Here is a 12,520-nt window from a genome sequence, read left to right as displayed (position 1 = left end):
GAAAGCGAGAAATCACTCCCCAGAGGGGATGGTCACGCCGCAATCTCTTCTCCTCCATTCTCCTCTCGGGATCTTGGGCACGCACGCACACGCGCCCGGCGTGAGTTTTAAGCCACCAGGTCCGGGACACAAACCGCGGTCGACTACGTGGGAGTCCAGCGACATAGCCATTACACTAACTGCTGGTTCCCGCTGAACTCTTATTTCTGTGTGTCTGACTTTAGTTTTCCTGGGATAGCATTCCCTTCAGAACTTCTTGGAGAACCGGTCTGGTGTTGGTAAATTCTTTCAGGTTTTGTTTATCTGAGAATGTTCTTATCTTCTCTTCCCATATGAAGGATAATCTTGCCAGGTACAGTATTCTTGACTGAAATTGTTTTTCCCTTAACACTTTGATTTTATTTTCCCATTCTTTCCTTGCTCGCATTGTTTCCAATGAGAAGTCCACAGTTATCCTAATGGGATGTCCTTTGTAGATCACTTGACGTTTCTCTCTTGCCAATCTTAGTATCTTGTCTTTGTCTATTGTTTTGGTCAATCTGGCTATAATGTGTCTTGGAGAAGATCTTCTTGGGTTGATCCTATTTGGGGCCCTTTGTACTTCTTGGGTCTGGATCTTTGAATACCTCTCTAGGTTTGGGAAGTTTTCTTGCAGGATTTCATGGAATAGATTGTCAATGCCCTTATTAGTCTGTTCATCTTCTGGGATACCGATTATCCAGAGGTTTGGACATTTAATGGATCTAGTATTTCTCATATATTATTGTCATTTTGTGGGGCTATTTTTCTCAGTCTTCATGGTTGATTTTACTAGTCCAGTGATTTTGTCTTCTACATCTGAGATTCAATTTTCTGTATGAGCTAGTCTACTTTTAGTATTTTCAAGGGAGATTTTGACTTTCTGTATTAGAGAGCCTTCATCTCCAATAGTTCCATTTGATTCTTCTTATGGTGTTTATTTCCTCTTTCAGCTCTCGCAAGAACTTCCTCACCTCCTAGAACTCATCAGCTCTTTTTCTCCTGCCTCTTCTGGAGTTTATTGTCTCACTTTTCTTCCATCTCTGTTAGCTTTGTCTCTGTGAATATTCTAAATTCTTTATCAGACATTTCCATGAGTTCCGTTGTACTGTCTGTGGATGAAGAGGAGTTATTCTTTTCCCTTGGAGGAGAGTTATTTTCTTGGTTTCTCATATTTCTTGTGCCTACAAGGTGATTTCTAGTCATCTGATGGGTTATTTGTTTCTTCCTAATTTCTAGAAGTTCAATCTGAGCCATCAGAGGCATGCAGGAGGAGATGATCAGCAAACTTTTTGCCATTCCATTTTTCTCCCTTTTTGCCACAGATTCAGTGAGAAATGAGGAACAGTCTCAATTGAGAATAAAAAAGAGAGAAAAGAAAAAAACAAGTTTTTTTAAATGAAAGTCAATCAGTGCACTAGATCTCAGCTCCCATGGAGGAGTCAGTCTTCCTCTGAAGGCCTTCCCTGTTTGCCTTTTTAAAAAGAAAGGTGGGAAGGGGATTATTACCAAGATAAAGGAGGATTTCAGAGCTAAACAATACTTTACCTTAAATTTCTTACCAAGATAAAGGAGGATTTCAGAGCCAAACAATACCTTACCTTAATTTTTTAAAAAGGAAAGTTAAAAAAATGAAAAGAGAGACAGAGAAGACAGGGGGAACTCTACCAGGTTGAATTCTCAGCAGAAAATCTTCATTTCTCTTATTCCCTGAAAGCACTAGATCTCAGCTCCCATGAAGGACTCAAGTCTTCTTTTCAGCCTCAGTGACTCTTAAGAGCTGTGCCTTCCTCCCCCTCGACAGCCAAGGAACAATCTCCAGGGTCTAAGGCAAACATGGGACACAGAAGGAGTTCTGCCCCAGGTCAAGCAAGAGGACCTTTCACCTTAGAAAATGGGCAATGCAGGGAATTCGAGAGACTTGGCTTGGCACAGCTAGCCCCGCAGTGCTCTCATCTCACCCCTCCATCTTCATAGTCCTTCAGAAATCTGAACACCCCTCTGGTCACCTCTTCCCAAAAGCCTTCCATGACTGATTATACTTCAAAATGGTCTTAACTCTTCCCTCTCTCCCCCTCCCCTTCTCTGTTTCAGCCATCCTGACTTTCTGGTTTTCCCCTCCAAATTGTAGGTACCCTGCTGCCTCAGGGCCTTTGAGACTGCCCTTCCCTCTGTAGGAAATGCTCTTTCCTCAGAGAGATGCCTGACTAATTCTTGCACGGAAATGCTCTTTCCTCAGAGAGATGCCTGACTCATTCTTTAACAAGGTCTTCAGGTCTCAGTTCTTTCTTAAAAGGCTCGTCTAGGGACCAGCAGATGGTATAATGGTTGCATTGCTGGATTCCCACATAGTGGACTTCAGTTGGAGTCCCAGACCCAGTGGCTTAAAACTTATGCTGGGTGCATGTACGGGCATGCCCAAAATCCCAAGAGGAGAATGGAGAAGAAGGGATTGCAACATGCCATCCCCCCCTGGGGGTGATTTCTTGCTTTCTGTATCTCTGTCTCTCTCTCTATCTCTCTGGCAAGCAAATATGCCCTATAGCAAAAATCTCTCTCTCTAAAAAAAGAAAAACTCATCTGACCCTTTACAATACTGCAAAGAGACCTGCTAGGGGCAGTGGTCCTAGCCTCTCAGGGAAGTGACTGTTGAGCTCCAGGACCAGAACCACTGAATGAGCGACTGAGAACTGAACAGGGAGCAGGCTGGGGGACAGTCTGGGCCGGGGAGTCCTTCTCCTACCCCTGCTGGTGGAAGGAGACCTCAGTATCTGGAAGGACAAGGTGTTTCAACCCCTCTGTACCTTTCTGGCCAGAGCAAACAGCTTTCTTTGGACCAGAGTCCCCAGCAGGGGCGGGGATGGACCAAGCAGGGAAGCTGGGGTGTGGCTTGCTATTTCATGGCCGGCTACAAGTTATGAGCGAGGCTGGCTGTGAATTCTGACACCCTGCCAAGAACAAGTTCCCTTCTAGTGATGCCAAAAGAGTGCCATTCATCACACAGTCCACCCCTCGCCTTCGGAGCTGTCTGTTCTCAGCCAGCCGTGGCCGGTTTGCCCAGTGCCAGCCACGCCCCTCTTGCCTTGACCAGCATCTCAGCAGCTCCTCCTGGACCTGGTTATTCCCATTCCTTAGGAGACAGGCCTGGCCTGTGCTAATTCAAGCACCAAACAACTCTCTGCCTCAGTTTCCTCAACAACACATGGGCCAGGCTGGGTCAGCCAACATGCCAGAGAGTGGGCTTACCTGCCTGCACAGCATGGCTGCCCCCAGACATGAGGTTAGACTTCTGGCAGAGGCACCCCAATGTAGGGGATGGGGGCAGGCTGCTGGGAGCAGCTATGACAGTTTGATGGAGACCGGAAGAACAAGGACAGGAATCCAGGTAGCAGTCAAGAGCTGTGTCATGGTCGTCTCTTACCATGTCCTTGCTGCCTGTCCTCATAGGCCAGAATGAAGCCACCTCCAGCCCACCTCACTGCAAGCTGCTCCTCCAGTGGGGAGAAACGGATTCAAATTTACACCCTCTTGCCCCACCTCTCTCAGCAGTGAGTGGAGTGTTATGATGGCAACCAAGGCTAGACTAGCAACCTCAACCAGGGTCCATCCATGCACTTGACCAAAGACTGAAAGAGGTGAGGGAGATGGTCACACAGCTCTCTGGGCCTCCTCCCAGGAGTGCAGGATCTGTTTAACACTTTCTGTGGTGAGCAGACAGCAGGCCAGCCCTTCTGAGTTCCATGGGACACCCTTGGGTCATGCAGAAGGCCAGCATATGACACATGGCCTGGTGCAGACAGAATGCAGAGTGCTCAGAGCACACTCACTCCAGAAATCACCACTACCCAGGAGCCAGGCAGGGGGTTGCTTAACCACAGAAATGCCCTTGGAGAAGGTGGGTCTAGACTGACCCCTACGGGAGAGGCCCACAGAGCGAGAAGGGCCATCCTCCTGGAACTAGCTGTGTGAAAGCCCACAGGTGGGGATAGGCACAAAGCTCCTGGGGCAGCTTCCAGGAGAAATAAAGTCAATTCTGAGCCCAGAACCCTGGAAGACCAGGGGAAGTTCCATTTCTATCATCATGTGATGTGATATTGTAGAGAGACCAAAAGCTTTGGGGCTAGACCAACTCAGGTGCAGACCTTGACCTTGCCGCTTATCCTCTCTGGGTAACTAGAATCTTTGCAGAATCACTAGGATGCTTGAGCATCTATGGGAAGTGCATAAGGGTCCAGCATGGAGGCCAGCAGGCACTGACACTCTGAAAGCATCAGCCCCCTCCTTTGTTCTCCTCATATTAGAGGCCACCCATCCAAACACCATTTTTTCATTCATTCAACAAATATTTCAGAACTCTGCTCTGGGCTAGGTATGTGTATTAGAGGGTAGATACAAAAAATTAATTCTAGGAGCCAGCAGGTGGCTTCATGGTGAAGGCATTGGATTTGCACATGGTTGACCACAGGTCAAGTCCTAGACCCAGTGGCTTGAAACTGAGCCCGGGCACATGTGCACATATGCCAAAAATACCTAGAGGAGGGTAAAGGAGAAGGGATTGTGTCATGGCCATTCCCTGGAGAGTGGTTTCTCACTTTCTGTCTCTCTGTCTCTCTCTGGCAAGCACATGCACCCTATAGCAAAAATTTATCTCTCAAAAAAATAATAATTCTATCTCTGTCTTCAAAAAACATAGAGTCTCAGGGCCAGCAGATAGTGTGGTAGCTAAGGTGCTGAACTCCTACACAGCTGACTGTACTTCAAATCCTGGACCCGGAGGCTTGAAAATTATGCTGGGTGTGTGTGAGTGCATGCCCAAATTCCCCAGAAGAGTATGGAGAAGGAAGGATTGAGGCATTGACATCCTCCCTAGGAGGTGATTTCTCATTTTCTGTCTCTATCTCCGGTGAGCAGGCATGCCCTATGTCAAAAACCTAAAAAATAAATAAAAATCTAAAAGGAAACATAGACTCTCATAGAGTAGATAGAGCAGTAACGCATGTTATTAAAGTATCTGCGTGCATTAAAGAGCACCTAAGCTGGGCTGGATGGGGAAGGACACCTGACCTGAGGCTGAGGGCGAGTGGAAGAAGCAAAGGTGCCTGGGAGCAGCGGGAACCAGACAGAAGGGCAGAAGGAGCCCAGCCCTTATGGGATGGCCTTGAGGAAGCTGAGTTTGGGAGAGGCAGGACCGTAACAGACTGGGTCCTAGAAAACCTTGTGTTTCCATGAGTGCAGCATGAGGAAATTGGGCTTGTTCCTCTGAGCCACTGGAGGCCACCTATGGTTTTCAGAGAAGAAAGGAGAAAATCCAGGTTTTTGGAAAAGCCTCCAGCAGCTTGGTGCAGGGAGGAGAGGACAGGGGTGGAAGTCAAGAATCCAGAAGCTACAGCAGCCATGTAAGCACAAACCACTGAGCGAAGGCTTCAGGAGTGAGGTGAAGGGAGGGCCCCCTAGAGGGGAAGTCGAGCACACAGGAGGCGCGGTAACCAGATGCATGTGTAGGACACAGAAGAGGGACTCGTGCAACAAACTCGGCAAGTGTTGAGGACCTGTGTGTGCTCCGTGAACTCGTGAGGTCTTCGGGCAACGGAGTGCAATGCTGAGACAGGCACAAGTCCTGCCACAGGGACGTCTACTGCAGGGGAAAAGACATGGACGAAATGCACAGGGACTCAGATGGGATGTACAAGTTGAAAAGTGCCACAGAGCACAACAGAGCCAGCTGAAATGGGTGGGGAGCACAGGCTGCGCGGGTGGGGGCCATCACAATTTTAAATATGGTCCAGCCTGCACAGTGCCGTTGGTAGAATAGCAAACTGCGGAGCTAGAAGCCACATGGCTGACTTCGCGTTCCTTCTACAGCCCTGTAAATGTGCCAGGTGCCTGTGTGCATCCCTGGGATCTGATGGGACAGAGGGCTAGAGGAAGGGCGTCATGGCATGACTAGACCCTGTGCACGGTCTTTTGTGCGCTCATGCACCCTGGCATGAAAAAAAAGTTGTAAATACAGAGTCAGGGTGACCTCACTGCAAAGTTGAGGGTGAGAGCTATATGACTATCTGGAGGAAAAAGATTCTGGGGAAAAGTGGACCAGCCCTGGGTCAGCTGGTGGTGTGGTAGCTAAGGAGGCTGGATCGCACTTGATTGACTTCACCTTTGTCTTGCTGATCCTTCGTACCTCCTGTCTTCCTGGTGAAATGCAAGCTCCATGGAGGCAGGATAAGTGTGCAATGACAGTAGACACCCTAGTGTGGGTGTCTGGCGGGCAGCTGGATCTATGAGTCTGGGATGCTAATCCCAGAGCAGTTTGAGCTAGAGGTAGAAACGTGAGCATTACCACATTAACTTTGGTATTTGAAACCATGAGCCTGGATGAAGTTGCCAGAATGCAGAGAGAAGAGGTCGCAAATCTAAACCACGTGCTTCTATCCAGCAGTGGGGACACAAGGAAGGAAAAACAAAGGAAACAACAGGAGTAGGAAAAACCAAGAGGTAGCCACCTGGAAGCCCCGGGTGAGGTGAGAGGCTGGTGGGGGGAGATAGGGGCATGAGAACAGGGTCTGCAGGTTGGAGCTGAGGGGGATGAGGCATGGTGGCCAAGCAGGGAAATGAAGAGTGACATGCAGGTGGGGATGAACAGACAGCAGATGTGAATTAGAAAGGGTGGAGAGGACGAGGTCATAGCCAGAGAGGCAGCAGCTATAACAGAGGCAGGCTCACATGGATCGAGACTCCAAGACATGGTAAGGACAGCAACCTCCTTGGGTGGGAGGAGAGACTCCTTTCTCACCAAGGAAGATGACAGATGAGGTTTGGGTGAGTGCCCAGCTTCTTTGGCCTCTATTTTCCTTGTGAAACAGGAAGTGAGATCAACTGCTCTGGAAATGGAAGGCTTGTAGGGAGGGGTACAGTTTCAAAGACCTCGAACAGGAAAAGGACAAGCAATTGCAGAAGATGGGGCCTGAGGTCCCAGCAACAGGGAACTCAGAGCTGGGGTCAGAGGCCTTGTGTGTGTTCAGGGAGGGATTGTGTTCAGGGAGGGATTGAAATGCTTCAGTGTTGGGAACTGGCTGGATGAGGCCAGCCTCAATCCAGAAAGACATGGATGTGCGTGGATGGAGAAGAGGAAGGTTGAGGTGCTAGGGAGTAGGAGTCTGAGCAAAAAGAAAAGGAGGCAGACGCAGAGGGAGTTGAGAAGAGGAACCGAAGAAGTTGGCAGAAGGTCCGAGCCAGAGGAGAGGAGAGAGGGGACAGAAGTTGTAGGCAGCACTGGTCAGTGGGATCTAACTGAATAAATGAAATGCTTGGCATCATTAAAGGATCCCCCAGCTGCTGTGGGGACACCAGGGCGGAAGCAGGGCAGCTACTTAGAAGGGCCCTGCAGGTAGTCAGTGATGATGGCTCTGACCAAGGTGCTAAAGAGGAAGTGGTCAAACCCACGGGAAGGCTGAGGGCCAGCCGGAGTTGGTGGATGAGGAGGGTGTGACACAAAGAGAAGAGTCCAGAATGTGTCGAGCACCTGCTATGTTCCAAGCATGGTGTGGGAGACTTAGCGTTTTAAAGGTGAAATAGGAAATTGATGGTTACTGCTAAGTGTTCTTGGTACCTAGAAGTGAGTGTGTTGTGCTGGAGAGGGGAAGGGAGTACAAATAACTCTACTGGGTCAGACTGTGATGTTGTAAGGAAGGCTTCCAAGAGGAGGTGCCACTGGAGCTGGCACTACCCGATATAAAGGGAGAGCATCCCAGGACAATTGTGTAACAGCCCAGAGGCAAAGCTGGGAGCCCATATGGCCAGAGCATAGCAAGAAGTCAATATGGCCACATGGCTGTTGTACCTTAAAATGGAAGAAGACCGTGGAAAGATGCTGGGGTAGCAATGCTGGTGCCTGAATAGAGAGGTAGGAGGCTAAGGAAGGGCCAGATTTTCTTTCTTTTTTTTTTTTTTTTTAAAGAGAGATTTTTGTATAGGGTGCGTGCACTTGCCAGATAGACGGGGAGGGGGGAGGGATGGCGATCTCAAGATGTGATCCCTTCTCCATCTCCTCTTGAGATTTTGAGTACACACGCACATGCACCTGACATGAGTTTTAAGCTGCCAGGTTTGGAACTTGAACCACAATCAACTACATGGTGTCCAGCAACATAGCCATTATGCCATCTGCTGGTTCCAGGCCTGCTTTTTAAAGACAACTGCTAAGATGTATTAATACAGCTATACTTCATGCCTGCAAGGAAGGCAGTGGACAATGTGGGGAGTGGGAGAGAGATCCCACTGGGACAGAAGGAGACCATCCAGGTCCTGAGGGAGAATGGCCTTGGTCCTGATCCCCTACCTACTGATTGAAGCTTTCCTACAGCTGGGATGTATGGCTCTGTGTGCCCAACAGCTGGAGAGGGATGAGGAGGCTAGAGAGGTGAGGCAGCTGGTCGACCCAGTAGTCATAACTCAGATTGGCTGAGGGAAGAGAAAGTTGCTAGTGGCTGAGAAGGGGGTTATACATTGCTGTCCCCACAGCAAGGACAATACCTGTGAGCCAAAGAGTCCATCCTCAGGGACCTTGAGGCAATTCCCCATCCCAGAGTCATAGCATTTAATGGGAGGAAAAAGCTCACAACCCCAGAAATCCTTGCAGGAGGCTATGACTGATGAGAATGTCAAGAGTCGGGCAGCAAGAGTACTGAGGCAGGTGCAGGGAGGTGAAGGAGGCAGACAGGAGCACTCTGGGCAGTGGTAGGTGTGAGACTCAGACCTGCCCTCTCTGGGGGCAACAGAGGAAAAGTCTCTTGGGAGCTGCTGTCTGTGGAGTCTGGAGACCAAGGCATAGACACTTGTATTTTCTAGGCAGGAAATCTGCACACAGTGGGCAGAGAGCAAGAAAAACAAAGTTGTAGTGGATGCTATGGGTGTCCACCCATATCCACCACACCTTCAGCACACATGGGCCAACTTCTACCTAACCACCTGCCTGTATTTCTTTGCCCAAAGGCTTTCTCTACCAATCAAAATCCACCCATATAAGAAGTACAACCTATTAGGGCCAGCAGGTGGCATAGTGGTTAAAGTGCCAGGCTCCCACCTAGCCAACTGCAATTTGAGTCCTGGACTCAGTGGCTTAAAACTCACTTTGGATGTGTGTGCATGCATGCTCAAAATCCCAAGAGGAAAATGGAGAAGGCATTATGGCATGGCCATCCCCCCCGAGGGATGATTTCTCACTTTCTCTCTCTCCCTCTGTCTCTATCTCTCCAGAGGGCACATGCACTCTATAGCATAAATCTCTCTTTTTTTAAAAAAAAAAAAAAAAAAAGTGCAATTAACACCCAAAGGAACAACCTAGCAAGTGACTGATGGGAATAGGTGTATAAACACCCAGCTGCCCAGCTCCCTCCCTCATTGGTGGGATAACTCTGAAGTTCATGTTCTTCACAGGCACTCAGACCCCTTCAGAAGAACTAAGCCCCCATTGTCCACAGTAATAACTAATTTGATACATACCTTTTATTGGCTTCCTAATCCTTGTTCCATTTTCCCACTTCACTCCAAGCTATTTCCTTTACCTGCCAAGTTAACAACTTGCATTTGAATCCTTGTCTCAGAGTCTGCTTCTGGGAGAGTTCAAAGACAGACATAGCCTCAAGAGGATATGGTGAGAAAAATCTTGGGACTGAAAGACTGAGTTTGAATTCCAGCTCTCTTCTGGATAAGGAATTACCAGCTCACAGCAGACTTCTGCACAGATTATTGAGTATAAATTAGAATATTACTGCTTACAGTGATTACAGACTATACTATAAGATGCCATGTTGCCCACCAGTCAGAATAAAAACTATGCTGACATCAGTGCCCTTTGGCCAGCCTCGGACTCACCACTGGAAAGCATAGTCCCCTGATTTGTCATCTTGCGCTAAATATAAAAGAATTGTAGCCTGAGTCAGAAAGTTATTTTTGGCACTCTGTCGTTGAGGGATGCTGTTCTTGAGGCTGCCTTCCTGAGAATTGAGGTCAACTCTAGTGGCCCCCACATTCCAGGGACTGCCCAACCCCTCTCCCAAGGAAAATCACCTCCTCAGCACACCCTAATTGATGCTCCAGTGACCCCCAAGCCCAGCAAGTCTTACCTGCTGTTTCCAGAGCTAAGAACTGGGCCCTTTCCCAGGGCTGAGGTCTTCTCTCTCAACAGCCACAGATACGGAAGGTGAGGTTGAGTACACACAAGTATTTATTCAGTGCCTGCTAAGTGCCAGGCCCTGAAATTGATGAATTTTCACAAAATCCCTTCCAGAGAAATATGGCCTCTAATTCACAGGAGAGAGAAGGGAGGTGGCCAGAATCTTAGGGCTGTTTGACTGGAATCTGAAAAGCCTGCCATGAGATGCTGCATGACTCCTCTCCTCTACCATATGTCTCTTAGCACCAGGAGCTGTGTCTGCATGGTGGCAAGTGAGTGACGTGCCAGGGCCCCCTGCTCTCTGCCCCCTCAGTAGGGGGCCTTGCTCTTACTTCTTTTGGGGCAAGAGGAAGAGAGGGAAGGTTCCATAATGTGTCAAGGACCCACAGCCCTGGCCTGCTCAACCTCGCAGGCACCTGTAGCCACTGTCCAGGGTGAAACACCTCTGACCCCCTACTTCCCAGCCCCTGTTGCTGCTGAGGACAAGTGAGCATGAGAAGTGGCCTCTGCTCTCTGGACTGTGCCTCTGCGTTGATCAGTTGCCTTTCTAGAGACACTGAAGGGCAACTAGCCTACCTAGCCCCTGGTAGGGATGTTGAGGAGAGGTTTGTAGGGAGGAGGGCATTGCTAGTGCTGCCCAAATCCCAGTGCCCCCACCACCTGCCTGCTACCCTACACCCTCAGAGTCCTCCCAGAAGCCTTCTGTGATCACATCCTCTGGAACAGCCCAATCGTCCAACCTCCCAACAGCCCATGGGCATTGTGTTTACTGAGACTTAATTTTAGGCCCCATCAGTAGCCTACTTTAAAATACCCATGGCTCCTAACTACCTATGAAATAAAAGCTGGACATCTCAGCAGCGATGGCCCTTCACCATCTGACCCGATTGAAGTTTTATGAGTTTATCTCACAGAATTATTCCCAGGCCCCAAACTTGGCAGACTCTTGCCCACCTGTCCCTTTCACCTGAAATGCCCTCTGCCCCTCCTCACCTCGTTAACTTTTTTTAAAGGTTTTTGCCATAGGTCACAAGCACTCACTGGAGAGAATCAGAGACAGAGAGAGGAAAAATGGGAAATCACTCTCCCAGAGAGGATGGCCATACCGCAATCCCTTCTCCTCCATTCTCTCCCTGAGATTTTGGGCACGCACACACATGCACCCAGTGTGAGTCTCAAGCCGCCAGGTCCTTGACTTGAACTACGGTCAGCCATGTGGGAGTCCAACACCTCAACCACCACACCATGCACTGGCCCCATCTCACTGATTCTTGTACATCCCCTAAGACAGCGGAAAGCTGTCTCCATCCAACATGGACCTACTGAGCACCATCATCACCTGACCTGCGTTTCAATGATACTTTATTCACACCATAACCCAGGGAGCAGGGTCGCATGTAATACCTCCTGGTGTCGGAGAGCCCAGAACAGTGCCTGGCATGGGACAAGCTTTGGTCAGCATTTAATTCTGGGGTTCTTATCCCTTTTTCTGCCAAGGATTTAGGCATCTGTTGAAGTCTATAATCCCTTCTGAGCCTTGTTTTCAAAATCATAACATAAAATACAAAGGATTGCAAATGAAACTGATTTTATTGAAAAAGTTGTCAAAATATTTTTACATGAAATTTGTGACTTCTACTTTAAGATGTTGAATAAGATCTAGCTGTGCATTCTCCTGACTGTCATTTCCAAATAATGAGGAGCTGGAGGATATTTCAAAACATCGGCAATGACTGAATGTGACAGAAAAGTATCTGCGGGAACTGCTGGTGCTAGGATGAATCCTATGAAACTGCCAATATTGCGCCCATTTTGCTCGACAAAAACACCGGTATCACGTGGTGTTAGCTAACTCTACTCTGGCTTGTTGCCTACACTCATTGAAGGAAATGCCCAATTGCAGGTAGAGGTGAGTCAACCTGAGGAGGATTCGCTTTCCCCATCCTAGCTCTTGGACCTCCTGTATTATACTAGATACTCCCTGGGGGTGGATCCTATGAGAACTAGCTGATAAGTCAGCCAGGCCTCAGATCACCCTTGTGCGCCCAGGACCGCGCATGGGCCTCCCTCTCCGGAAGCCGCTGACCAGTCTGGTCTCTTTCCTAGGCTCCCTGTTCCCGCAGCTGAAACCATCGGAGGGCGTCTTCAAGGTTATCTTCTGGCTGGGCTACTTCAACAGCTGCGTGAACCCGCTCATCTACCCATGCTCCAGCCGCGAGTTCAAGCGCGCCTTCCTCCGCCTCCTGCGCTGTCAGTGTCGTCGGCGGCGGCGTCGCCGCCCTCTCTGGCGCGTCTACGGCCACCCCTGGCGGGGCTTCCCCAGGGGCCCGC

General features: G+C 49.1%; 1 protein-coding gene across 1 annotated transcript in view; it reads left to right on the top strand.

Moving 5' to 3' along the window:
• The window catches only part of ADRA1D (adrenoceptor alpha 1D), a gene marked incomplete at its 5' end in the record, with an annotated part of 32,917 nt that overhangs the window by 18,512 nt on the left and 1,885 nt on the right, over positions 1–12,520 (top strand). Inside the window, one exon of the mRNA XM_027766470.1 lies at positions 12,296–12,520. This exon is cut by the window's right edge and continues 1,885 nt beyond it. Within this exon, the coding sequence (XP_027622271.1) occupies positions 12,296–12,520 (225 nt within the window). The remainder of the gene's footprint in view (positions 1–12,295) is intronic.

This window comes from Tupaia chinensis, unplaced genomic scaffold, assembly GCF_000334495.1.
Source record: "Tupaia chinensis unplaced genomic scaffold, TupChi_1.0 Scaffold143574_1, whole genome shotgun sequence".
Taxonomy (NCBI): domain Eukaryota; kingdom Metazoa; phylum Chordata; class Mammalia; order Scandentia; family Tupaiidae; genus Tupaia; species Tupaia belangeri.
The sequence above is the reverse complement of the archived record's forward strand: the minus strand, read 5'-3'. Positions and strand labels throughout refer to the sequence as shown.